Source organism: Rhincodon typus, chromosome 2 (assembly GCF_021869965.1).
Source record: "Rhincodon typus isolate 14 chromosome 2, sRhiTyp1.1, whole genome shotgun sequence".
Classification (NCBI taxonomy): Eukaryota; Metazoa; Chordata; class Chondrichthyes; order Orectolobiformes; family Rhincodontidae; genus Rhincodon; species Rhincodon typus.
This window is the reverse complement of record NC_063333.1, coordinates 9,964,755-9,992,024: the sequence shown is the minus strand read 5'-3', so window position 1 is coordinate 9,992,024 and position 27,270 is coordinate 9,964,755. Positions and strand designations below refer to the sequence as shown.

General features: G+C 43.8%; 1 protein-coding gene across 1 annotated transcript in view; it reads left to right on the top strand.

Moving 5' to 3' along the window:
• Positions 1-27,270, top strand: part of LOC109921859 (sodium channel protein type 4 subunit alpha-like) — a 1,322,739-nt gene that overhangs the window by 1,229,626 nt on the left and 65,843 nt on the right. The window contains 1 exon segment of the mRNA XM_048618339.1: positions 21,341-21,354. Within this exon segment, the coding sequence (XP_048474296.1) occupies positions 21,341-21,354 (14 nt within the window).

Below are 27,270 nucleotides of genomic sequence, written 5' to 3'. Positions count from 1 at the left end.
AAAGAATTATGATATGGACCAAGGGCAGGCAGAAGGAATCGGTTTAATTTGGCGTCATGTTTGGCACAACATTATGGGCCAAAGGGCCTGTTCCTGAGCTGTACTGTTCTATGTTCAATGTAGATTTGAATTTACAAAAAGACTAAAAGGACAGTAACTAAAGGCAGGATATCTGAATGCACAGATGAACTGAGAGCACCAATAGAAATAAATAAATACGATCTGGTAGCCAATACAATGTCATTAGATCAAGAATGACATGATTGGAACCTGAATCTTGAAGGTTTAGAATGCACTGTAATCAAGTGTATCTAGGTGTGTTAATTAATGATCATCTCAGAACGACAGAGAGGGATGAAATAGGTGCGGGAAATTTAGAGGTGGAAACAGTTTGGGTAGGGGTGAGAAATGGTAAAGGAAAGAAAATCATTTATGGGAGTGGTGTAGACACCCCATAATATAAGCACACGATAAGAGTGGAGAATAAGAGAAGAAACATTGAGAGTTGCCAGAAAGGCTCAGCAATAATCATGGGAGATTTTAATTACATTTCAACAGGAAATATCAGATGAACAAATGAACCATAGCTGAAGTGTTCACAGAATGTTGATAGGGTAGTTTCTTAGAATAACACGGTCTATAATCAACTAGTCAGCAGGCTATAGTAGAACTGGTATTGGGCAATGAGAGCCTTGGTTCATTAATAATCTCGTAGTGAATGTACCCTCTAGGTAGCAGTGATCATAATATGATTGAAGTTGACATTCAGTTTGAGGGAGAGAGGATTAGTCCTGGGATTGTTTTGTTTTTAATTTAAATAAGGTTATATATGGTGGCAAAAAGGCAGAGATAGCTAAAGTGAATTGGCAAATTAAGTTAAAGGATAGGTCAATAGAGATGATGTGGCAGATATTAAGGGGGTATCTCAGAATAGATATCTTCATAGTTAACTACTAAGGTAAAAGATAATATCAAACTTAAAGACACAACTTGATTAAAACATATAAGATCCTGATGGGTCTTAACAGGGTACATGTGGAGAGGATGTTTTCTTATGGAAAAATCGAGAACCAGGGGTTTTGTTTAAAAATCAGGGGCCACGTATTTAAAGTAAAGATGAAGCTCACTACTTTTCTCCCAGAAGGTCATGTGTCTTTGGAAAACTCATCCTGAAAAAGCTGGTGGAAGCAGAGTCCTGGAATATTTTTAAAGCAGGGATTATAGTGTCATAGAGCTGTACAGCATGGCAACAAACCCTTTGGTCCAACTCATCCATACTGACCAGATATCCTAAATTAACTTAGTCCCGTTTGCCAGCATTTGGCCCAATTCCCTTTAAACCCTTCCTATTCATATACCCATCCAGATGCCTTTTAAATGAAGTAATTGTTCCAGCCTTCACCACTTCCTCTGGCAGCTCGTTCCCTACACATAGTACCCTCTGCAAGAAAAAGTTGCCCCTTATGTCCCTTTTAAATCTTTCCACTTTCACCTTAAACCTATAACCTCTAGTTTTGGACTCCCTACCCTGGGGAAAAGACCTTGGCTATTCACCCTAGCCATGCCCCTCATGATTTTATAAACCTCTATAAGGTCACCACTAAGCCTCCGATACTCCCGGGGAAAGAGCCCCAGTCCAATCAGCCTCTCCCTTTTGCTTAAAGCCTCCAACCCTGGCAACATCCTTGTTAATCTTTTCTGAGCACTTTCAAGTTTCACAACATCCTTCCTGTAGCAGGGAGACCAGAATTGCACCTGGTATTCCAAACATGGCCTAACCAATGTCCTGTACAGCCGTAATATGACCTCCCAACTCCTATACTCAATGCACTGACCAACAAAGGCAAGCATACCAAATGCCTTCTTCAGTGTCCTGCCTACCTGCGACTACAATTTCAAGCAACTGTGAATCTGAGTTCGATGGTCTCTTTGTTCAGCAGCACTCCCCTGGACCTTACCATTAAGTGTATAAGTCCTGCCCTGATTTGCCTTTCCAAAATGCAGCACCTCACATTTACTTAAATTAAACTCCATCTGCCACTCCTTGGCATGTACTTATCCAAGAGCCCCTTAAACGCCCCTATTGTATCTGCCTCCACCACCACCCCTGGCAGTGTGTCCCAGATGCCTACCAGTCTCTGTGTAAAAAAAAATTTGCCCCTCACATGTCCTTTGAACTCTCCCCCCTTACCATAAATGCATGCCCCCTAATATTAGAATCTAAAATGTTGGTTTTCTCTTGGTCAATCCCCTCCTATTGTGAAGGCTTGAATTTCTGCAAAGCGGTCCCCGAGTCTCCGCTTGGTTTCTCCGATGTAGAGGATTCTGCAAAGCGGTCCCCGAGTCTCCGCTTGGTTTCTACGCTCGGTTCGCAATAAACAACTGCACCTCCCAGTCGCGAACCATTTCAACTCCCCCTCCCATTCCTCAGACGACATGTCCATCCTGGGCCTCCTGCAGTGCCACAACGATGCCACCCGAAGGTTGCAGGAACAGCAACTCATATTCCGCTTGGGAACCCTGCAGCCCAATGGTATCAATGTGGATTTCACAAGTTTCAAAATCTCCCCTCCCCCTACCGCATCCCAAAACCAGTCCAGCTCGTCCCCGGCTCCCTAACCTGTTCTTCCTCCCACCTATCCCCTCCTCCCACCTCAAGCCGCACCTCCATCTCCTACCGACCAACCTCATCCCGCCCCCTTGACCTGTCCGTCCTCCCTGGACTGACCTATCCCCTTCCTAACTCCCTACCTACACTCACCTTTACTGGCTCCATCCTGCCTCTTCGACCTGTTTGTTTCCTCTCCACCTATCCTCTCCTCTATCCCTCTTCTATCCGCCTCCCACTCTCTCCCTATTTATTTCAAAACCCCCTTCCCCTCCCCCTTTTCTGATGAAGGGTCTAGGGCCGAAACGTCAGCCTCTCTGCTCCTATGATGCTGCTTGGCCTGCTGTGTTCATCCAGCCCTGCACCTTGTTGTCTCCCCTCCTATTGTGGTCTGTTTATCATTTTCTATATTTATAACCTTCTCTTCGGTTTTGACTCTATCCTTGAGAGCATGTACCTGTAGTGACAGCATAATTGCTGTTGAGGGTTAAGAGGAGTGTTAAGAAACATTAAATTATTTCAAGAACATGGAGGCTTGCTAAGAGTTGAAATTGAGGGAATGCTGTCGCTTGTGTTATAAGTATTTTCTCTCAGCTACTACAGAGGTCAAAGCAGGATAAGCATTTAAAGAAAAGACTACTCAAGGTAAATGTTCAAAACAAATCTATTAAAGAAATAATAGCGACTGAAAATTACAAAAAAATTCACCTTGGCCAAGTCACAAAGATAAAATAGGATAGTTTGAGGGACGTGGGAAGGATAGGGAAGGAATTAAACATAGTTTTGCAAAAAAAAACTTGACAAAGGCATGTTGTCAGAAATGTGACAAATAATGCCATATCCGAACAAAATAAAGGGAGGGGATAATTCCAGACTTAATAGCAGTTTAATTTTAGCTTGGTAGTATGAAACAACCTAGGAACCCTTGCTCAATATTGTATGAGGATCCGTACTTTCCCACAGCACGCACTGGAAAATTATTGGTGGTGCTTCTCATAATTTTTGGTCATTAATTTTAATGCATTGAAAATCATGGAGATGGTTCCCAGTGGAGAGAGACTCCACAGCTGGAGCACACATTAGAGAAGGAGATTGGATAACACTTAGAAAGGCACAGGGCAGGCAGACACAGTCAACATGGATTAATAAAGAGCCCTTTATGCTTAAATACCTTCTGTAATCTGTGTGAGAAAATTACAGAATGTGTTAAGTAAATGTAGTGCTGTTGTTAATGTGGAAGGTATGTGATAAGTGTGACATACCCAACATGCTATGAATATTTCTTTTATTATTCATTCACAGGATGAAGGCATCTCTGTCTAGGCCAGTATTTATTGCCCATCCCTGAGGGCAGTTAAGAGTCATCTACATTGCTGTAGGTCTAGATTCACATGTAGACCAGATGGATTTTCCCCAACAATCAACAATCGTCTCATGGTCATCAACAGACTCTTAATTCCAGATTTTTATTGGATTCAAATTCACCATAGCAGGATTTGAACCTGGATTCCCAGAACATTACCTGGGTCTCTGGATTAACAGTCTACTGATAATACCACTAGGCCGTGCCTTGAGCTACACTTGGAAAAGCCAGGCTGCCACCTTGAACTGCAGTAGTCCACATGCTGTAGGTAGACCCACAATGCCATTAGAGAGGGAATTTGATTAGGATTTTGACCCAGCAACAGTGAAGGAATGGCATTATATTTCCACATCAGGATGGTGGGTAGTTTGGAGGGGAACTTGCAGGTGGTGGTGTTCCCATGTATGTGCTGCCCTTGTCTTTCGAGATGGGTGGGTTTGGAAGGTGCTGCCTAAGGATCCTTGCTAAATTTCTGTAGTGCATCTTGTAGAGAGTATACACTGCTGCTACTGAGCGTTGGTGGTGGACGGAGTGGATGCTTGTGGATGTGGTATCAATCAAGTGGGTTCCTTTGTCCTGGAAACATTTGAGCTTCTTGAGTGTTGTTGGCGTTTCAGTCTTCCAGACAAGTGGGGAGTATTCTTTTGCACTCTTAACTTGTACCTTGTAGATGGTGGACAAGCTTTGGGGAGTCAGAAATTGAGTTACTCACTGCAGGATTCCTAGCCTCTGACCCACTCTTGTAGTCACTGTCTTTATACGGCTAGACCAAATTAGTTTCAGGTCAAAGGCAAACCCGAAGATATTGATAGTGGGGAGGGATGGGGTTAAGTGATGCAGATACCAATATACAGCAAACGTTGAAATATGAAACAAAACCAGAAATTAATGGAGAAACTCAGCAGGTCTGGCAGCATCTGTGGAGAGAAAGCAGAGTTAACGTTCCATGTAGGAGACCCAGTTCTGAAGAAGGGTCGCTGAATTCAAAATATTACCTCTGCTTTCTGTGCACACATGCTGCCAGATCTACTGAATTTCTCCAGCAATTCCTGTTTCTTTTTTGTTCTGTTTTGTTCTGGATTTCAGGCATTCTCAGTTCTTTGTGTTCTTATATTGAAATGTGAACTTTTTTTGTAAGATGCATTGATCTGGCCACATTTGGTGTTTGAATATAGTTCTGAAGGCTTCATAATTGAAAGTCATAACAGGCGAGTAAGGAGTGGATTTACTTGACTGATATAATCAATGGGAGGCTACTTATATGGAGAAAGGTGAATATAATTAGGGATTTTCCACACATTTAGAGAAAAGATCAATAGTGGAAGGTTTGTTCTATAGCTAGAGGAATTGGTAGCATAGGGGCCAGAGACTGAGGATCATCAGTTGAAGAGTGGAGTGGAAAGTTCAAATATGAAGGTGTTATTTCATTTAGAGCCCATCAGAATTTTGCCGGAACGACTCAATTCCATGAATCTATGATTCACATATGATTACAACATCTGAAAGTCTGAGAGAGGTGAGTTTAGCTGCTACCCAATGGCTTGTATCTGAAAGACCATGAGACATTATATATAAGGACCATAATTAGGCCATTTGGTCACTATTCAATCAAGGCTGATATGTTTCTCAACCCCATTCTCCTGCCTTCTCCCTGAAACCTTTGATCCCTTTACTAATCATGAATCTATCTATCTCTGTTTTAAATACACTCAATGACTTGGCCTCCACAGCTTTCTGCGCCAATGAGTTCCACAGATTCACCACCCTCTATCTGAAGAAATTCCTCCTCATCTCAGTTCTAAAGGGTCATCCCTTCACTCTGAGGCTCATCCCTCAGGTCCTAGTCTCTCCTATTAGTGGAAACATCTTCTCCACGTCCACTCTATCCTGGCCTCTCAGTAAGTTTCAATTAGATTCCTCGTCATCCTTCTAAACTACAACAAGTACAGACCCAGATTCTTCAACCACTTCTCATATGATAAGTCCATCATCCCTGGGATATTTCTTGTAGAGATCCCCTGAACCCCCTCCGATGCCAGATCATCCTTCCTTAGATACAGAGCCCAAAACTCCTCTCAACATTCCAAATGTGGTCTCACCAGGGGCCTTATACATGAAAAACAACCTCAGCCTCTCCAATCTGAGATGCTGCATCCCTGGTAAAGTTTCTCTGCACTGTCTGTCTCTGGAACAAACACGTCCTTTGGGTAATATGGTGACCACATAATTCTCCATTACTTCACACAGTTCCAGCGCTGATTCTCTGCATCAGCTGGGAGGACAGGCATACTAACATCAGTGTCCCTGAAGCAGCCAATAGCACCAGGCTATTGAGGCTATTGAAACCATTCCACTGTACCAGCTACACACTTAGGAGTCCTGAGTTCTGACTACCAAAGTAAATCTGCTTCTCCCAGCTCAAGGAAGGCACTTAAACGAGAGAAGAACAATGGAAGCGTTTTCGAAGGCTCACTGAAGTCTTTGCTCAAGAGATGCAACACAGATGTCAACACATGGGAGACCTTCATTAAGAAGAAACCGATGTGGAGGAGACTCCTGCATGAAGAGGCACAATTCTTTGAAAACACCCATCAGCAGGAGGAAGTACGGAAAAGGAGCTGGAGAAAGGATTGGTAACGATCTCAAGGCCAAGGACCGCTTCCACCTCCTGGAAACAGCTGCCGAATGTATAGTTGGAGATACAGCTCATCAGCTACACAAGGGCCCACAGAAGCCATGACCAGTGACACAGAGTCTTCTAGGTTTGACAGTCATACTCTTCAGTGAGTGGTTACCGATGACAATTGTTCCAGCTTTTAACCTCCCTACTCTGGTATTGTATGCCTCAGCTAATAGAGTCAAGTACATCTTCTCACCACCACCTTCTCAAGGGCAACTAGGGATGGGCAATAAATGCTGGCCCAGCCATCGACGCCCACGCCCCACAAAAATAATATTGAGGCACCTAAGAGTGGAACATGCTGTAGGAAGACAAGTTGAATTTTATTGCACTTTCTGTGATTTTAAAAGCCAAAATGCTTTGCAATGCAATTCCACAGACTTTTGGAGGACAGTCAGTTTTTGGAAATTAATTATGACAGGATCACAGTTGACAGATAAGGATGTCATGCCATATTGTCTTCTGGTTCTGGAAGTGCTGCCATGCACACACCTTGGAGATCTACAATGTGGAAGCAGGCCTTTCAGCCCATTCCATCCAGTCATCCTGCATTTCCCATAGCTAATTCAGCCAACCTATACTCTGGTCACTTTAACATGGCCAATCCACCTAACCGGCACATCTTTGTACTGTGGGAGGAAACCCATGCAGACACAGGGAGAATGTGCAAACTCCACACAGACAGTCACCAGAGGGTAGAACTGAACCCAGGTCCCTGGTGCTATGAGGCACCAGTGCTAACCACTGAGCCACTGAGCTACCTATATGTATAATGGACGAAAAAATTGTAGGGAACATAGAACTGGACAAACATTTTACCAGAAAAAAAGAGCCCAGAGAATTAAGTGCCCAGTCTGTGTCTGAGGGAATCCAATTGAATTTGTTTTCAAATTCTGCATTAGTTTTTCTGCATCAATAAGAATATAAACTAAGAGCCAAATCTGTTACATTTTCTAAGTGCAAATTAGGTTTTGTGCCTGCAGTTGGTCCCATTGTTTAAGGCCCTTTCTTAGGTCCCAGTAAAAGGGTCATCCTCAAAAGAAGTGCTTCAATTCCATGCCTGGCCTTCAGACAAGCTGTCCGCTATTCCAACTGTGTCCTTTCGGATTCTCCGCTGTTTCCGAGGATACGGCACAGACTCATGAAGAGGAGGCGATTGTACTCGGGCCTGAATGTGAAGATTGTAAAGATGAAAGGAGCCTGTTGGGGAACAATGACAGACAGAGCCCGCCAGGAGACAACAGATCAGCCTTCGTTTCCACTCTGCTATCTCAATGTCACTCAGTGTCAGCGGCCTTACGCTTTAATCACACTCTGTGTTGGGTTTGAGGCCTAGTCCTCAGGAATTCAGCTAAACTAAAGAAGACATTGAAATGCTGTCTTTGTTCTGAGGCAGCGATTTGGAAACCCCAGTTCCAAAAAAAAACCCCAAAGAACTGTGGATGCTGGAAATCAGAAACAAAAACAGAAATTGTTGGAAAAGTTCAGCAGGTCTGGCAGCATCTGTGGAGAGAAGTCAGAGTTAACGTTTTGGATCCAGTGACGAGGATTAGAATAGTTAGGTGATTGTTTTTGCTGGGCAGGGACATGATAGGCTGAAGAGTATTTTTCTAGGCTGTAGATCTCTGTGACTCTATACTTTTAGGACTGAATTCACCTTGAGATCTCTGGCCAACTTTGATAAGCAGCTCCTATACATGACAGACCAGACCCCTGACCATCATCTCTGCAGCCCCCTGAATGGCCAGAGGTCATTCCCTTAGCTAGTAGTGACGGTCTTACACTGGTGCCTACTCCTAGACAGTAGATTTTTTCCATTAATTCACTGGAACATCGGCATCACAGGCTAGACCAGCATTTATTGCCCATCTCTAATCATCCAGAGGGCAGCTAAGATTCATCCACATTGCTGTGGGTCTGGAGTCACATGTAGACCAGACCAGACCAGGTCAGGTAAGGATGGCAGTTTCCTTCCCTAGTGAACCAGGTGGGTTTTTCCAACAATCGGCATTGGATTCGTGGTCATCATTAGACTCTTAATTCCGGAATTGTTATGGAATTCAAATTTCACCATCTGCTGTGGCAGGATTCAAACCTTGGTCATCAGAACGTTACCTGGCTGTCTTGATTAACAGTCTAGTGATAAAACCACCAGGCCATCACTTCATCCATAGACCTATTTCTGATTGCAACTGGCCTAAGGACCACGATCCATGGCCAAGCCCCTGGACTGTGTGCAGAATATGTCCATGACAGTAGTAACAGGATCCCCCTGATCAACAGCAGCTCCCCCACCCCCTATTTGGCTGCACTGAGGACTATCACCCACGTACTTTCCGAAATGGCCATTTGGTTGAATAAATGTGCAGCGTGTTTGCAGTGTAGGCAGCTGGCACAAGCCGTAGGTGTTAGATTCACACTTCAGTGTCCCGCACAGCCCCAACAAGTAAGATCCTGACTGACAAGCTGCCTGTCTGTAAGTCTGTGCAAAAGAGGATGTCTGTGTGGCAGTATTGATGGTCTTTAGGGATCTGCTAAAAGTGCCAACATGCTTGGTACAGGACACCATGGATGCAGAGAGCAAGCAGGTAGTCATCGAGTTCTGAGAGAGCTAACAAGTAGCCCCTGAGATGCAATCTGACCCTTTCAGGCAAGTAAGTGGGATCAGTATGGTTTGATGTTTGTTGGTTGGCATAGAGATGCTGGGCCGAAGGGCCTGTTTCTGTGCTGTATGACCCTATAACCCAATCTGTGAGCTGGCTGTCTGCCCCTGTGTGCTAAGTCCTTTCATCACTGGTTGCTGGTAGGCCCTACAATTATAGAACATAGGACATTATAGCACAGGAACAGTCCCTTCGAGCCACCATGTCTATGCTGACTATGATGCAATTCTAAACTAATCCTATCTGCCTGCACATGGTCCAAATCCCTCTATTCCCTGCCTGTTCACGTGTCTGTCCAAATACCTCTTAAACTGTGTCATCATTATCTACTTTTACCACCTTCTCTCGCAGCACATTTCAGGCACCTACCACCCTCTACATGAAAACTTGCCTTGCACATCTCCCTCAAACTTTCCCCCCTCGCCAACGCAGCTGCGTATTTCCTGAGCATTCTGCAAGTTGACCAGAGAGGTGCCATGAGGATCTTGATGGGTTGGCAATGACTGGATGCCAACACCAATGGGATGCATGTGCATGGTGCCCCTGAGAGGCTGGTTGGTGCTGAACAACACAGAGGATCATTGCAGCCAGCAGCAAGCTGAAGTTGCTTGGTACCCTCTCTGGCCTTCATGTGGAGAAATCTCAATGTTCAGTTTACTCTCAGCGAGTGGGATTATAGGAACCTCTCAATTACAGAGGCGAGATGTGCACATCATTATGTTGTTTACAAGCAATAAGGCAGAGCACTGCTCCCTAGCAAGCATCTCAGCTCGACACCCAAATTTGCTGAAATGATGCAGTGAGATGAGTTAGGTCTTGAGGTAAGATTGACAGATCCTTAACTGTGACCAGCCCAAATGGCTGACTGACAATGACCAAGCAATAGGCATGCAAACACAGGTATGGGGCACACAGGCATGGAGCACGCAGGCATGGGGCGCGCAGGCATGGGGCACACAGGCATGGAGCACACAGGCATGGGGCACACAGGCATGGAGCACACAGGCATGGGGCACACAGACATGCAAACACAGGCATGGGGCACACATGCATGGGGCACATAGGCGTGGGAACACAGGCATTGATCATTCTAAGCAGAGAGAGACAGAGCTAAGCGATCCCACAACCAACGGATCAGATCCAAGCTCTGCAGTCCTACCTCATTCAACCTTGGATAGTGGTGCTAGTTTAAGCAATTAATAGGTGGAGAGGGTTCCACAAATATCCCCATCAATAATGATGGAAGAGCCCAATATATCATTGCAAACATCAAGGCTGAAGCTTTCGCAGCAACCTTCAGCGTGAAATGCCGAGTTGATATTGTATCTTGGCCTCCTCCAGTGGTCCCCAGCATTACAGATAACAGTCTTAAGTCAATTCGCTTCGCTACACGTGAAATCAAGAAACGGTTGGAGACGCTGGATAATGCAACGGCTGCAGGCCCCGCAACATTCCAGCAATAGTACTGAAGACTTGTGCTCCAGAACTTGCTGATCCCCTAACCAAGCTCTTCCAGTACAGTTACAACACTGGCATCTACACGAAGTGGTCAACTGATCCCAGGCTAAAAATTAGACATTCTAAATTGATCCACAGCTGGAGAAATTGGGCCTGACTGGAGAGTGCCCAAATTAAATTAAACAGCAGCCATCAGCTATAGAGAACACTGGAAACTAAAGTCAAAGAGGTCACAAGGGTTCAGGGGGATCCAGTTACAACCAACCTGAGGGTTGTGCGTCAGAGCTGTATCAGTCAGACTTTCTGGGACTTCCTTGACTTCCAGCCAGAGCGTGAGGACATGCACTTTACACATCCCTGGCATGGCAACAGTGGCAAGACCTGATTGGATGCTTTGAACCTCACTCATGAGCCCATTGGCCAAAGGCCACAGAGCATTCCGGAAGGTCAGTGGTGAGGAGTATAAAAATACACACCTCGAAGCAACAATCTTAGCGAAGACTCAAGCAAGACTGGTGTCAGAAGACCGTGTGACAATCCAGGAAGATGCAGGAGAAGATGCACCTTGACCTGCAAGATCGACCTTCGTTAAAGAGAGGCAACCCTACCTCAGAGAGGAAAGAGATTCCAATGGTCCAGCTCAAATGTTTGGATCAATGTGGGTAATATCCTTTCCCAGATGGCTGGAGCCAGATATAAAGTAAATATTGTGGGAATTTGGGAAACGCTGACACAGTGTTTTTAATAAGGAATATTTTGTTAACAAAATCGAATTGAACCACAAACTGAATTTTATGTCTCTTTATGCTTCTCACTGACAAGAGCACCTGGGTGAACAGTTTTAAAAACATAAACTGGTTAAAATGTCCAAAGCATGGACAACACCAACACTGTGGAAAATTGCCCAAGTATGTCCTGTACACAAAAAGCAAAACAAATCCAACCCGGCCAATTACCGCCCCTTCAGTCTACTCTCGATCATCAGTAAAGTGATGGAAGGTGTCATCAACAGCGCTATCAAGCAGCACCTGCTCAGCAATAACCTGCTCAGTGACGCCCAGTTTGGTTCCGCCAGCTCCTGATCTCATTACAGCCTTGGTTCAAACATGGACAAAAGAGCTGAACTCCAGACATGAGGTGAGAGTGACAGCCCTTGACATCAAGGCTGCATTCGACTGAGTGTGGCATCAAGGAGCCCTGGCAAAACTGGAATCAATGGGTATCAGGGGCCAAACTCTCCAGTGGTTGGAGTTATATCTGACACATAGGAAGATGGTTGTGGTTGTTGAAGGTCAATCATCTCAGCTCCAGGACATCGCTGCAGGAGTTCCTCAGGGTAGTGTCCATGCTTCATCAATGACCTTCCCTCCTTCATAAGGTCAGAAGCGGGGATGTTAGCCGATGATCGCACAATGTTCTGCACCATTTGAAACTCCTCAGATACTGAAGCAGTCCATGTTCATATGCGATAAGATCTGGACAATATCCAGGTTTGGGATGATGGATGACAAGCAACAGAAGCGCAACGTAAGTGCAAGAAAATAACCATCTTAAACAGGAGGAAATCTAACTTTCTCCTCTTGGTACTCATACCATAATTGAATCCACCATTATCAACATGCTGGGGCTACCATAATTAGAAACTGAACTGAACAGAGTGGTAGGTAACTCACCTCCTCCACCATCCACAAGGCACAAGTCAGGATTATGATGAAATACTCCCTACTTGCCTGGAAGAATGCAGCTCCAACAACACTCACCAATCTGATTTGGAACTATATCGCTGGTCCTTCAAGGTGATTGGGTCAAAATACTGGAATTCCCATCCCAACAGCACTGCGGATCTAACCACAGCCTGAAAGATCTGCTCAAGAAGGTAGCTGGCCAACACCTTCAGGGCAATTGCAGATGCTAGCCCAACCAGTGATGCTCACATTTAAAAGGAATGGCTTGTTTTGGTGCTCAATGAGATATGACCTGTGTGATAACTCCATTTATCTACTTGTTTCTGTGACTCTGATTTACCTTGACTAACAATAGTCTACTAATCCTTCACTTCGGAAATGTTCATTTGAACCTCAGCAGCTCTTTTCTAAAGAAGCAGGTTGAAGCGGTCCAATGAGTGCAGAGTTTTGGATTTCAACTGCCTTTTATTGCTTCCTGATGTGACCCTGAACAGTCTCACTCTGCTTACTGACCTGCCTTACCCTGATTTCAGAAATCTTGTTGGTGTTTCCAAACCCCTCCATGGCTCGCCCTACCCCCTCTCTGTAATCTCCTTTACCTCTATGACCCTCTGTGACCTCAAAACCTCTCCAAAATGAAACTCATGAGTATCCATCATTGGCAGCTATGCCTTCAACTGCCTAGGCCCCAGGTTCTGGACTCCCCCTCCTTATAGCACATTGCCCTTTTCTCTGTCTCTCTCTGTCCTCCTTTGAGATGGAATCATATAACAGTTACAGAGCAAAAGTAGGCCATTCAATCCATTGTGTCTTCACCGGCTGTCCTGGCTTTTCCTCAGAACTCTACACATAATTTCTATTTAAAGAAACATTCAATGCCCTTCTGAGTGCCATGATGGAACCTGTCTCTGCCCAGACCCAAACCACTCGCTATGTGTAAGAGTTTGTTCTCATCTCGCATTTGCTTCTTTTGCAAATGCACTTTAACTTGTGCTCCGCTGGCCCTTTCTCCTCTTGGGAGTGGGAATAGTTGCTCCTTATCTGTTCCATGCAGACCCCTCGTGATTTTGAAAACTTCTATCAGATCTCCTCTTTCTCCTGAGATTTGGACACCCCTTGACCAAGCCTTTAGTCACCTGACCTCATTGTCACCTGATGAAGGCCAGTGTCAAACTCATAATACTCCTGTAGCAGTGCCTCAAGGCATGTGCCTGCCCTGAATGTGTTACTAAATAAATAAAGTTGCTGTTTTCATGTTCAAGCGAATACATGCATGTCATGTCCTCATCATTTGACCCCCCTAAACTTGAATGGCCTTATCTATCTTTTCTCTTTCATATGTTTCTGCTCTAAATCTTCACTTTAACATCTCATACTCAATAAAATTGCAGACTTCAAATTATTCCATCTTATTTTTGAATAAATAGTCTGCCGGATTAACAGCTTGTAACTTTTCATGTGGGAGGGTTGCTTTTTTCCTTAGCAAAATCTGTCTCCACAATGAATCTTAAACATTTCCTGTTTCTACAGCAACAGACATGTATAACCAGGGACAACAGATGCTTACTGATTAACTATGCAATCCCCCCGCTCCCCCAACCCCTCCCCCTACAAGCCTATTTATTTTGTGTAAGTGTCCACTGAAATAAATAACTTTTGCAAAAAACTCTTCCTCCTGTAGTAGATTTTGTCACTGAGATGGAGTGCAGCAATGCTCATGTGTTTTAAGTCATAACCTAACCCAACCTAACCCAACCCAGGTGAGGGTGTGGCATTGGGTAATGCCACAGGGCTAGTGATGGAGAATCTTAGGCTAATGTCCTAGGGACAAGGGTTCAAGTCTCTGCCATGCTGGGTGGCATCATTTCAGTTCAATGAAAATCAGGAGCAGAAGAAGCTCATTTTACGCCAGTCAGGTAGCTTTTGTCAATTGTTGAGGGAGAAAGGACTTTGGTTCACAACTGTTCTTTTGAGAAGGAAATCTCTCGTCATTAGCTGGTCGGGGCTACAGATGTAGACTGAGCAAGACATGCAATTACGAATGGGCAATAAATGCTGGCCCAGTCAATGATGCCCAAATCCCATGAATGAATTTTAATAACACAACATGCAGCTTGGTAAGAACTGTACCTGTTCCTTTAAGGCACACTTCAGTGAAAACAGACATTCCTTTGCAGATTATGACTGCTCTTGATAACATCATTACAGTTGAAAAGAGTGATTGTTCTTGGAGTTTAAGGTAATGGGGTTGAAAGGGTTAAAGTTGGTGAATGCATTAGGCACCACCCAATCTGATATCATATGGTCTTGAGTGATAAATTGAGTTTGGGATCCCAATATGGTCAGTTGTGTTGTCCCTGTCTTTTGATAGAAATTTTTGAATCAACCTGTTCAGGGATGCTATTACAAGCCTCTGGAGTAGGTGGGACTTGAACACAGGTCTCCTGCCTCAGAGGCAGGGACACTACTGCAGTACCACAGGACCACTTGTCTCCTAATAGCTTTCATTTGTAGAAAGTTCTACTTTACTCTCCGATGGGATTTCTGTTTGAACCTTTCAGCTTTTCAGCTTCAATACTTTCTATTTATGTGGAAGTAGCTAATGCAACATGTACCCATTGTGATCATACAACGAACTGCATCCTGTTAAACCAAGGTCCCCCTCCACCCCCCACCCCTTGTTGCAACTCACAAGTGGTTTGTCTTCCACCAATGTTACCCAAACAGGCACTCAGACCCAGCAATGAAAGGAGGAATGATGGCAGAACTCTACCTTAAGTAGTGGTTGATTCTATAGCATGTATAACAGATATAGCAGAGAAGATTGAAGATTTTGAAAGCTGAAACAGACCATGTGAGAAAATGTCACAAAAACAGACAGTGATGGAGAAACTCAGCAGATCTGGCAGCATTGTGGGGCAGGGGAACAGTTAATGACATTGTTCTGAAGAGTCACACCAGACTCGAAATGTTAACTGTGTTTCTCTCTCCACAGGTATGCTGCCTGACTTGCTGAGTTTCACCAGCATTTTCTGTTTTTATTTCCAGTCTCCTTCATCCACAGAGCTTTGCTTTAATTTCAGTGTTTAGTTCATTGCCTCTTCTTTTTTGGTTTGATCACCTCGTAGAAGTCCTACTTTACTCTCCAATGGGATTTCTGTTTGAAGCTTTCAGCTTGTTCAGCTTCAATGCTTTCTATTCCCTCTCCAGAGTTTGATACAATGTTTGCCAAAAGTTGCCTTCTCTATCCTCAATGACTGTCTCCAGCTCCAAATTACTCCATCCTCGATTCCACTTATTCAAGTTTCAAATCCAGCCAGGATGAGAGGTATCTCTGTGACCTCTAATGCTCCTTGGTTCACTGCACCTGGAGATCCACACAGCTCCATGTGCCACCACATAAAATCTCGACCTCTCCCTCCATCTTGCCATTTAAGGCTGAAATGAGGAGGAATATTTTTACTCAGAGGGAGGTGGGTTTTTGGAATTCTCTACCCCAAGGGCTGTGGTAGCTCAGTCTTTGAGGAGGCGATGGCCTAGTGGTAGTATTGCTGGACTATTAATCCAGAAGGTCAGATAACATTCTGGGGATCTGGGCTCAAATCCTGTCACAGCAGCTGGTGTAATTTGAAATCCATAAATATCTGGAATTAAGAATCTACTGATGATTGTCTGAAAAACCCATCTGGTTCACTAATTCCCTTTAGGAAAGGAAGCTGCCATCCTTACCTGGTCTAGCCTACGTGTGACTCCAGACCCACAGCAATGTGGTTGACTCTTAACTGCCCTTTGGGCAATTAGAGATGGGCAATAAATGCTGCCTGGTCAGTGATGTCCTCATCCCGTGAATGAATAAATAAAAAGAACATCCAAAGCAGAGGTTCATGAATGTTTGGCTATCAATGGTGTAAAGGGTTATGGGGACTGTGTGGGTAAAAATCATCAGGATTCAATCAGCACTGACTGTATTAAATAGTGGAGCAGTCTTGATGGGCTGAATGGTCTAGTCCTGTTTGCATGGCCCTATCAGCAACACCTCACGCTGTCTCAAAGCTGTAACATTTCATCCTTTGTCTCATTCAATGCCTTAACAAGAAACCTTTCCTTTTCCTTTGTTGAGGTTGTACAGGATGTTGGAATGGCCTCTTCTGGAGTACTGTGTGCAGTTCTGGTCACCCTGCTACAGGATGGATATTATTAAACTGGAGAGGGTACAGAAAAGATTTACCAGGATGTTGCCAGGAATGGAGGGTTTGAGATATAAAAATAGACTGGATAGGCTGGGACTTTTTCCACTGGAGGATAGGAAGTTGAGGGGTGACCTTATAGAGCTTTATAAAATTGTGCGGGTCATAGATAATATAGATAAGGTGAATAGCAAAGGTATTTTCCCTCGGGTGGGGGAGTTTGAAACTCGCGGGTATATTTTTAAGGTGAGAGAAGTAAGATTTAAAAAAGACATAAGGGGCAACATTTTTACACAGAGAGTTGTTTGGTGTGTGGAATGAACTGCCAAAGGAAGTGGATGTAGGTACAGTTACAATATTTAAAAGACATTTGGATAAGCACATGAATAGGAAAGTTTTGGAGGGATATGGACCAATTGCAGGCAGGTGAAGCTAGTTTAGTTTGGGAACATGTTTGAGATGCACTGGTTGGACCAAGGGGTTTGTTTTCATGCTGTATGACTCTATGACTCTATGGAAGAACAGAAGCTCCTAAAACTCTCAGGTACTGACACTCCAACTGTGCCCTCAATTTCTAGCTTTCCCCAATAGGGAAAATATCTTCCCAGTACCTACCCAGTCAAATAACCCATCAAACTCCCTCAGAATCATATATGTTTCAAAAAAATCAGCCTCTTAAGTCTGATTGATACAGGCCCAACCTATTCAACATTTCCTCATGAGACCTTAAATGAGGACCCAATCCTGTGGACCTCCTCTGATCAGCCTTCAATGTAAATACATCCCCCCTAAAATAAGACAATTAAAACTGCACACAGGTAAAATCACCAAAGCATTACTAGACCATAGGGCTGCTCTCTCATTAGAGAGACATGACCTGAGGGTCCTTCATGGTAACTTCAGCCAGTGCCAGGATTGAATCCACACTGCTGATCTCGCTAACCAGCTGCTCAGCCAACTGAGTTAACAAACCCTCATATCCTTCCCTTGGTACACAGCACACCAAGTGTGGTCCTATGGGTGGTGTGGTCTCACTGACGAGACAGTGGAATTTACAACTAGCTGAAGAGAATGGATGGATTACAGAAAAATACATAATTGTGAAAAGAATAGAGTTACATGAGACCATAAGACTGTAAGACATAGGAGTAGAATTAGACCATTCAGCCCATCGAGTCCACTCTGCTATTCAACGAGATCATGGCTGATCTGACCATGCTCAACTCCACTTTCCTGCCGTTATTCTCATAACCCTTACAGTTTGAAAACCTACAACAAAATCAAATTTACTGGAGATGCTCAGAAGGTCTAGCAGCATCTGTGAAGGGAAAAACAGAGTTAACGTTTCAGGTCCGGTGACCCTTCCTCAGAACTGATGGTGGCTGGGAAAACGTCAGTTTATATGCAGAAAATAGGGACGTGGGTCTCAAAGAGAGAGAAAGACAGTTGGACAGACAAAGGAGTTGCTAACGATCAGGCTGGGAGGGTGAATAGTTGCTAATGGGGACTGTTAGTGACTAACAACAGGGGGTGTGTAATGGCAGGCTATGTGGTAACAAGTTTAAAAATCTGTCTGTCTCAGCCTTGAATAGACTTAATGACCTAGACTCGAAAGACCTCTGTGGGAAAGAATTACAGATTCTCTACCTGCTGAGCGAAGAAATTCCTCCTCATCTCTGTTTTAAGTGGGGGACCCCTTATTCTGAGATTATGCTCTCTGGTCCTGGACAATCCCACAGAGGGAAACCACCTTTCCCTGTCAAATCGTCTCAGGATCTTGTATGTATCAGTAAAGTCTCCTCGTTCTTTAAACTCCAATGTGTACAGGCCCAACCTCTCAACTTCTCCTCATAAGACAGTCCCTCCAGAACTGTGTACTAGTCTAGTGAGCCTTCTCTGGATTGCCTCAATGCTAGTATACATTTCCTTAGATATGGGGACCAAGACTTCACATAATGAAACAGGAGTATAAAAACCAAACAGTCCATTTCTGCAAACCAACATATAAACCTGACTTACAACATGCTCCTGAAAAATGCTGAAGTCGGCTTGCAGCTAGACTGTGGTGTTACTATCCATGTTGTGCACGATAATATCGACTTGTTGACAATATAACAGTGGAGAAGGATACTTGATAAGACGCTGCTGATGATCAGCAGAATAGCAGCTCTTGTGGAAGAGCTGGCGTTACACAGAAGAAATAAAGCATTGTGTTTCAAGTAGAGTCCAGGAATATTACTTATTCTCAGTGCTGGATTCATTTAATGTGTACAGAATGTGATGATGGGGATTTAATTAAGACACACAAAAGTAGGTTTAGCACTCAAGTTCGAGATCGCTTCAAAGGGACAATGAAGTTAGAAGGTCTTCGTCACATTTAAATTGATTCCCAACGTCTCACGTTCATAATCGCCAGCCAAGAAGCGATGTTTAACTGTGAAAGAGGCACCGACAATTATAAAAGGCTCAGTGAAGATAATAACCAGTTGAGTTTCTTCAATGGAGGTGGTAATGAAAAAAAAGAAATGGGAAAGTATGGTGTGTCTCAAAGTGCGCAATGTCGTGTGGCAGAACCTCCAAATAATGTGGTCACACGATCACAGGACTGCAGAGTTATTAGGGGTGTGGAAGAAGGCTATTTGGCTCATTATGCCTGCACCAGGTCTAACCCATCTGGTTCACTAACTTCTTTCGAATGTCAGAGGCTGACGGGGACGACCAGATCAAAGTTTATACAATTATAAGAAGAATGGATATTTGGGTTCTTTTTTCCAGGGTAGCTATGTCAATTACTAAAGGACATAGGTTTGAGGTAAAAGGGAATAAGTTTAAAGGAGATGTGAGAGGTGAGTTATTTACAGAGTGTAGTAAGTGCCTGGAATGTGCTGCCAGATGTGGTGATGGAGATGGATACAATAGCAACGTTTAAGAGACATCTTGCCAGTTATATGAATAGGCAGGCAACATTGGAATATGGACCATTTGGAGACAAAAGTTTTTTTTAGCTTAAAAGGGCTTCTTGTGTCTGTGCAGGTTTGGTGTGCCAAAGGGCCTGTGCTGTATTGTTCTTTGTTCTTTGTTAATGGCCTTCATTTGCCATCCTTACTTGGTCTGGCCTACATGTGATTCCAGACCCACAGCAATGTGGTTAACTCTTAACTGCCCTCTGGGCAATTAGGGATGACAATAAATGCTGGCCTGGCCAGCAACGCCTCCATCCCATGAATTAATTAAGAAAAGGACCTGGAGAAGGCCATTCAACCCATCAAGCCTGTCCTGTCATTTAATACAATCAAGGCTGATCAAATGCATTTTACTCACTCTATTGTCATGACCTTGTATATAACTAGTAATCAGAAATCCATCAATTTCTACATTAGACCTCCTCAGTGACTGAGTTTCCACAAGGCCTTTCTGGGAGAGAGTTAGACAAGAGGACAACTGGGTCATTTTTCTCTCTGTATCCACATTTTTTGAGCAGAGACGTTGGCTGTGACAAGGCCTGGTCTATTGATGTATGTTCAGAAAGCCGGAAGGAAATCAGAAAGGCTGGCACACAGTAATGTGTAACCCTGCCTACCTCAGGGCAAACAAGCTAATGGATCTAAGGTTCTAAATGGATCTAACTGCTAATGGATCTAAGTATCTAAAGCCATGGAGAATTGTAATTTGCGGAGGAGAGCCTGAAAGACAAGAGTTGCCCTGCATTTTAATAACGCTTTCTAAAGTCATGATCTGCACCAGCCAGAACAGCACCACATAAAAGGAAAGAGTTTCCAATGGGATAAGTGAATTAGCCAAGGTATCCGAAGAGAAATGAGGAAGAAGAAATACATTAAGTCTTTGGTTTTGGAATTGATGGGGTAGAAATACATTCAATTGTAGCCGTCAAGAGGAAAAAGCACTTGAAGGAAAAAGATATTGTAGGCTCATGGGGAAAGTGTGGGTGAATGGGACTGACTACTGTAAGAGAGCCAATGCAGGCTTGATGGGCTGAATGGCCTTCTTCAAGTTCATCCTGACTCGGGAATACGTCACTAATGTTTCATCCGCCCTGGGTCAAAACCCTAGTCATAGAGTCATACATTAAACAGCATGGGAACAGACCCTTCAAACTAACTCGTCCGCACATCCGCACTAACACATCCCAATCTGACGTAGTCCCATTTGCTAGCATTCAGCCCGTATCCCTGTAAATCTGGTCATCTCTCCCAAACTGGACAGGTAACTCAAAGACAACAATAATTCAAGAAGGTAGCTCAACACCACCTTCTCCAAAACAGTTAGGGGTGGACAGTGGATGCTGGCTCAAACAGAGAAGCCCACATCTCCTGAAAGAATAAAAAAAATTCAGGAGCCGAGATTTTGGCTGTGATGGACTCAGTGTACAGGATGAACTGTTCAGTGAGGTGATACTTTTCTCAAGGTAAAGTAGGAAATGTTTGCTTTATCAGCAGTGGCACATCTCATGGGTGAAAAACAAAACAAAGTAGTTATGTCACTCGAAATGAGCAAAGAGATAAAGAAGAATTCACATTAGAGACAAGTATTTTACTTAGAGAGGTGGAGAGGTGAGTTACTGCTTGAGGAGTAAGGACAGAAACACATCCATATTAAAGTGTGATAGACGCCAATAAATTCCAGCTAAAATACAGACTCAGCACATTATTATCCACCAACAACTAGCAAAGTGCAGGGAGAAAATAGGAGGTGACTTGCTTTGATGCAGGTGAAACAAACTCTTCCATGTTTTGCCTGTATCTCTGACTGTCCTGAGACTGACAGACAGGCTGTCGGATTGACTGAGAGAACTCACAGCCACAAATAAAACCTATTGCAAATCACTCCTGGAGATTTCGGTCCAGCCACATTCAGGGATATATTCTGGTGATTTCCTAGTCTGCTGACTCCATTTAACTCATGATTATGTGGAAAGGTAACCGGACCCAAAACATTAACTCTGTTTTCTCCTTCACAGATGCTGCCAGACCTGCTGAGCTTTTCCAGCAACTTTGTTTTTGTTCCTGATTTACAGCATCCGCAGTTCTTTCAATTTTTACTTGGTGAATCTGTTCCCGCTATCAGTAATCCTGCTCCTGATCTCAGTGATCTTGCTCCTGATCTCAGCAATCCTGTTCCTGCAGATGCGTTTGGCTGGGACACATTACATGCCAATGAGTTTACATAGGATATACACTCCACTTGGCTCAGCAGACCTGCCATCATGTAACTGTGAAGGCTTTTTATTTACCCTTAGAATTAATATGAACTTACCATAAAATCACATGAACCAATGCACTTACAGTTTTTATATGTTGTCACTTTTGGTGTTTGGTTGCATTCAGTGTCACTGGTGTATAGTCTCGGGTTAAAGTTCCCGGCTTTCCCTGGAAAGTGAGCCTTTCCTTCTCTTTATCCGCTGCCAGTGCAGAGGTGTCTCCAGCAGGTCCGGATGTCCTGATTTCTGCAAACTTCCCAATATCCAGGACCTCTTCTCTCCTTTTAGGTCCTGATGACTGTCCTCAGTCTCGCCCTCTCTCCCACAAAGATATTTCTTTTTCAAGGGCCGAGGGATGTAGGGAGGAAGCTGAATTGAGAAGTCACGGCCAGCTTGTGATGTAAAAAGCCTATTAAATTGTTAGAAATATTTGCTAGCAATTTTGGCCAGGTACAAAATCATGAGGATTTAGACATAGGTATTTATTGTGGGTAGGTGAGAAAGTGGAATTGAATTGAATTAGCTACAATCTTATTGAATGACAGAGCAGGCTTGAAGGGCCGAATTGGCTCTACAAAACCTGGCGAAAATACTAACAGTTTACAAATCACCCAGGACATATTTCAGCAACTTTATTACAAGAAGAAGACTGGATTGCAAATAGACCAAGGGAACAATGATAATGATCTCTCCCTAACAAAAAATAAACAATTTATTGCAATCGTCAGCAGTTCAATGAAATCTTGTCACAATTGCACTTTATATTCCCGTTTATTCTTGCCTATTTTTCTTGACGTCTGTGCTTCTTACTCCTGCTGAAGCTAATTATCTATCTTATTACAAAGGAAGGACCATATTTCACCAGATTAAATGAGAGCATTGCTGCATAGGCAGGAGCTGCACTCCCAACACAGGGAAGCACAAAGTCCATGTAGTTTGCAAGACCTCAGAAGTCCCTAGTTTGCACTGAGGCTCCAAATCCATTCCTGGGTTCCACTACCTTATATTGAAATTATTCTTAGTAGACTGGAACTTGAATCAGGCTAAATATGGACAGATGATACCATCAGGACAAACGTAAGAATTCCGAACTTCAACAGATCATAGCAACATGCCAACCAATCAGCAACGTTTTCTTCAGTCGTATAAATTTCGATTTTTGATTTGATTTGATTTACTATTGTCACATGTACCTAGGTACAGTGAAAAGTTTTGTTCTGCATGCAGTACAGGCAGATCATAGCAAACTAAGATCGTAGGATGATTGAACAGAGCGAGGAATACAAAGTTACGGCTGCAAAGAAGGTGCACAAACAGCAAGATCAAGATTTGAAATTTGAGAGGTCCATTCAGCAGTCTAACACCAGCAGGGAAGAAGCTGTTTTTGAACTTGTTGGCACATGTGTTTAAGCTTCCGTATTTTCTGCCTGATGGAGGAGGTTGGAAGAAACTGTAACTAGGGTGGGAGGGGTCTCTAATGATGTTGGCTATCTCCCCAAGGCAGCAAGAAGTGTAGATGGAATCAGTGGATGGGAGGTTGGCTTGCGTGATGGTCTGAGCTGTGCTCACAACTCCCTATTGTTTCTTACCGTCCCAGGCAGAGTATATGCTGTACCAAGCCATGATACTTGTAGATAGAATGCTTTCCATGGTGCATCAGTAAAAGTTGGTGAGAGTCCTTATGGACATGCTGAATTTCCTTAGCCTCCTGAGGAAGAAAAGGCGTTGTTGTGCCTTCTTGACAGATTGTGGGTGATCGTCCCTCCCAGGAACTTGACGTTCTCGACCATCTCCACCTCAGCTCCATTGATGTAGGTAGCGGCGTGCCCTCCACCTTGCTTCCTGAAGTCGATGATCAACACTTTGGTTTTGCTGACATTGAAGGAGAGATCGTTATCTTTATCCCACGTCAAATTGTGAACATCTGAAATTCATCATTGCTGAACTTCGGATGAGGGTAGAGCAAGAAAACATCAGCAACACACCTCTGTTTTCAACGAGGTTCACGTTCTTTACAGTTGCTTCCATTCTTCAAGAGTTTATCTCAAAATGTATTCATGGATTGTGGGTGTCACTGGCTAGACCTTCATTTATTCCCCATCCCTGATTGTCCAGACGGCAGTTAAGAATCAACTATATTGTTGTGGGTCTCTAACTCACATGTAAGCCAGACCAGGTATGGGCAACAGTTTCCTTCCCCAAAGGAACATTAGTAAAACAGATGGATTTCTGTGCTATCAGCAGCCTTAGACTCTTCTTTCCAGTCTCAGGATGATAATCTAGCAATAATACCACTAGGCCATTGTCTATCCTCACTTGCTTTAGGAACCTGATCCTCACTTGAATTTCCACATTCCAAACTTCGCCTAGACCCAAAGCACAGATACCACATACTTATAAACTCTTTAGAGAAAATGGGTACTGTAGTAGAGTGTTTGGGTTACTACGCTAATAATTCAGAGGCTTAGACTAATGACCATAACTCCATACGATATAGAAGCAGAATTAGGCCATTCAGCCCATTGAATCTGCTCCACCATTCACACATGGCTGATATGTTTCACAACCCCATTCTCCAGCCTTCTCCCGATAACCCCTGATCCCCTCACTAATCCAGAACCTATCTATCTCTGTCTTAAATGCATTCAGTGATTTGGCCTCCACAGCCAACTGTGGCAGTGAGTTCCGCAGATTAACTACCCTCTGGCTGAAGAAATTCCTCCTCATTTCAGTTCTAAAGGATTGTCCCTTCATTCTGAGGCTGAGTCCTTGGTTCCAAGTCTCTCGTATTAGTGGAAACATCTCCTCATCCACTCTATCTAGGCCTCTCGGTATCCTGTAAGTTTCAATGACATCTCCCCTCATTCTTCTAAACTCTATCAAGAACAGATCCAGAGTCCTCAACTGCTCCTCATATGGCAAACCCTTCATCCCCAGGTTCATTCTTGTAAACCTCCTTAAGACCCTCTCCAACACCAGCACATCCTTCCTTAGATACGGAGCCCAAAACTGCTCTTATTATTCCAAATGCAGTCTGACCAGGGCTTTACACAGCCTTAGCAGTACATCTCTGCTCTTGTGCTCTAGCCTGTTGAAATGAGTGCTGAAATTTCATTTACAAGTGCCTTTGTGCTTCAGATTTCTCAAACCTTTCCCCATTTAGAAAATAGTCTCCACCTCTATTCTTAAGAACATAAGAACATAAGAACTAAGAGCAGGAGTAGGCCATCTGGCCCCTTGAGCCTGCCCTTCCATTCAATAAGATCATGGCTGATTTTTTGAGACTCAGCTCCACTTACCCGCCCGCTCACCATAACCCTTAATTCCTTTACTGTTCAAAAATTTATCTAGCCTTGCCTTAAAAACATTCAGCGAGGTAGCTTCAACCGCTTCACTGGGCAGGGAATTCCACAGATTCACAACCCTTTGGGTGAAGAAGTTCCTCCTGACCTCAGTCCTACATCTGCTTCCCTTTATTTTGAGGCGATGCCCTCTCGTCCTAGTTTCACCTGCAGGCGGAAACAACCTCCCTGCCTCCACCTTATCTATTCCCTTCATAATCTTATATGTTTCTATAAGATCTCCCCTCATTCTTCTGAATTCCAATGAGTATAATCCCAGTCTACTCAGTCTCTCCTCATAATCCAACCCTCTCAACTCTGGAATCAACCGAGTGAATCTCCTCTGCACCCCCTCCAGTGCTAGTATATCCCTTCTCAAGTAAGGAGACCAAAACTGCACACAGTACTCCAGGTGTGGTCTCACCAGGACCCTATACAGCTGCAGCATAGCCTCCCTGTTTTTAAACTCCATCCCTCTAGCAATGGCAGACAAAATTCTATTTGCCTTTTTAATTACCTGATGCACCTGCAATCCTCCTTTTAGCGATTCATGCACAAGGACACCCAAGTCCCTCTGTACAGCAGCGTGCTGCAATTTTTTACCATTTAAAACATAGTCCATTTTGCTGTTATTCCTACCAAAATGGATGATCTCACACTTATCAACATTGTACTCCATCTGCCAGACCCTTGCCCACTCACTTAGACTATCTATATCCCTCTGCAGACTTTCAGTGTCTTCTGCACACTTTACTCTACCACTTACCTTAGTGTCATCTGCAAATTTTGACACACCACACTTAGTCCCCAACTCCAAATCATCTATGTAAATTGTAAACAATTGCGGTCCCAACACTGATCCCTGAGGCACACCACTAGCCACTGACCGCCAACCAGAAAAACACCCATTTACCCCTACTCTTTGCTTTCTACTAGTCAACCAATCCTCTATCCATGCCAATACATTACTTGTAATACCGTGCAACTTTATCTTCTTCCTACCAAAGTGCATAACCTCATACTTTCCCACATTGTATTCCATTTGCCACTTCTTTGCCCATTCTTCTAGCATTCCAAGCCCTTCTGCAGCCTTCCTCAAAACCACATGTCCTTCCACCTATCTTTGTATCATCTGCAAATTTAGCAACAAATTTTGTCCAGATCATTAATGTATATCATGAATAGTTATTGTCCCAACACTGACCCTGTGGAACTCCAGTAGTCACCGGCTGCCATCCTGAAAAAGACGCCTTTATCCCCACTCGCTGCTCTCTTCCAGTCAGCCAATACTTTGTCCCTAACACTATGGACTCTTATTGAGCAGCTGCCTGTGGATAGCATTGTCAAAGGCCTTGTGGAAATCCAAATAAATCACGTCAACTGGCTCCCCTTTGCCTAACTTGTTTGTTACCTCCTCAAAGAATTCTAACAGATTTGTCAGGCATGACCTCCCTTTGAGGAAGCCATGCTGACCCTGCCCTATTTTACCATGCACTTCCAAGTAGCCCGCAATCTCATCCTTAGTAATGGACTCTAAAATCTTATAATGACAGAGGTCAGGCTAAACGGCTTATAGTTTTCTGTCTGCTATCTCCCTCCCTTCTCAAACAGGGGAGTTACATTAGCCATTTTCCAGTCCTCTGGGACCCTCCCTGACTCCAGTGATTCCTGAAAGATCACCACCAATGCCTCTACAATGTCCTCAGCCATCTCTTTCAGAACTCTGGGATGTTGTCCATCTGGTCCATAAATAAAACACAATATCATAGTAGTGCAACTATTAAATTTGCAGTTTCTCCTAAAAAAATGTTCTGGTTCTCTAGTCTCCTTTAGGGAGGGAAATCTGCTGTCCTTAAATGCTCTGGCCTACACATGACTCCAGGTCCACAGCAATGGGATTGACTTTTAACTGAGTCACAGAATTGCTACATTTCAGAAGGAGGCCATTCAGCCCATCATGTCTGCACTGGCTCTATTACCTAGGGCTAATTGTAGAATCCCTACAGTGTGGAAGCAGGCCATTCAGCCCATTGAGACCACACCGACCCTCCAAAGAGCATCCCACCC